At 34.6% G+C, this 1,265-nt stretch overlaps 1 protein-coding gene across 4 annotated transcripts in view; it reads right to left on the bottom strand.

Moving 5' to 3' along the window:
* Positions 1 to 483: 483 nt before the first annotated feature.
* The window catches only part of LOC119594519 (DNA topoisomerase 2-binding protein 1-like), a 27,100-nt gene continuing 26,318 nt past the window's right edge, over positions 484 to 1,265 (bottom strand). For 2 of the 4 annotated variants that reach the window (XM_037943551.1, XM_037943552.1), the window contains one exon: positions 788 to 1,154. In XM_037943551.1, coding sequence (XP_037799479.1) covers positions 1,112 to 1,154 — 43 coding nt within the window. In that variant the 3' untranslated portion in view covers positions 788 to 1,111. Of the gene's footprint in view, positions 1,155 to 1,265 lie in introns of all 4 variants that reach the window. The other 2 variants (XM_037943553.1, XM_037943550.1) reach the window with 2 other exon arrangements.

Below are 1,265 nucleotides of genomic sequence, written 5' to 3' on the forward strand. Positions count from 1 at the left end.
TCCATCTATCATAATCTTACTTACCTAATGTTAGTTATTTTTGGTTATATTTTATCCCCTTCCTTGAAACTGAGGGTCAAAAAGTTTTAACATCTACAATTATCATTACTAATGTGCAATACTATAATACCAACATTAGCAGGCTTAGCTGCTGATTCCTTGGTAAAAAAACACACCCAGAGCCACCTAATGTAATCAAAATCACTAAAACACCACCGCCATAATGACCAGAGCATGTATACAAGTACTCCCGCCATCCACAAGTTACATTTCATGTTCAATAATTAAGAGCATCACCTTAAGACACATATATAATATGCTGTCTCTGATGAAAAGTTACACTCAGACATAATATACTGGTTTGTGATTGGCAGTACAGCTACACCCAATGTGAAAGCACAGTGTCATTGATCGTACTTATCTGTTAGACTTCTTTTAGTAAAATAATTTAAAATATACTCACAGGATGTAATGAAAGACTATGCATTTATAAATATATATTTCTCCTTATCTCACATCAGGGAGGAACATTCAAATATAAAAATGTCTCAAAATACAATTAATCTTTGTTTTCTATTGGCATTCATGTAGGTGTTTGAGCTCCACACTATGAAAAACACAGTTCAACATACTGTATCACAAAAATCATGACTTTAGTGAAGATGATAAGGGAAAGATGAAAGAGGGAAGAATGATAATGAATCACATTTTAAAAAATGTTATATAATAAAAAACTAATGCCAATGATCAAGATATTGTACATAAATCACTGGTCCTTTATCTCAGCTTGACAAAACGACATTCTCGGACGATGAAATTCTTTCAGTTCCAGAACTAATTCTCAATGTAATTCCTACATATTCTACTAATTTATCTGAGAAAGACAATCAGCACTTTCACTTACATAATACTAGAAAGAGAGAAGAGAAGGATAAAATGCAGCCAACGCCCACACAGCACCCGTAAGACGCACCGTTTCTCCAAGAGAGGGAAAAAGCTTTGCTCTGAGCTATGAGTTTTACGACAGGTTTGCAAGAGGAGTGGTAAAGTCTGCGACATCAAAACCCCAACGACCTTTACCAAGTAGCCTTACCTACTGCACCAAACCCCGTTACCGTTTCCTTGTCCTTCTAATGAGAGACTGATCTGCTTTACTGAAATGTAATTACAAGAAATATATGTAAATAAATCTCATAAAATCCAGGAGTTAATTTCTGAGTGTCCCTTAAAACTAAAAGTGATCAGAGTTTAACTATAAATCACCC

This window comes from Penaeus monodon, chromosome 34 (assembly GCF_015228065.2).
Source record: "Penaeus monodon isolate SGIC_2016 chromosome 34, NSTDA_Pmon_1, whole genome shotgun sequence".
NCBI classification, from domain to species: Eukaryota; Metazoa; Arthropoda; class Malacostraca; order Decapoda; family Penaeidae; genus Penaeus; species Penaeus monodon.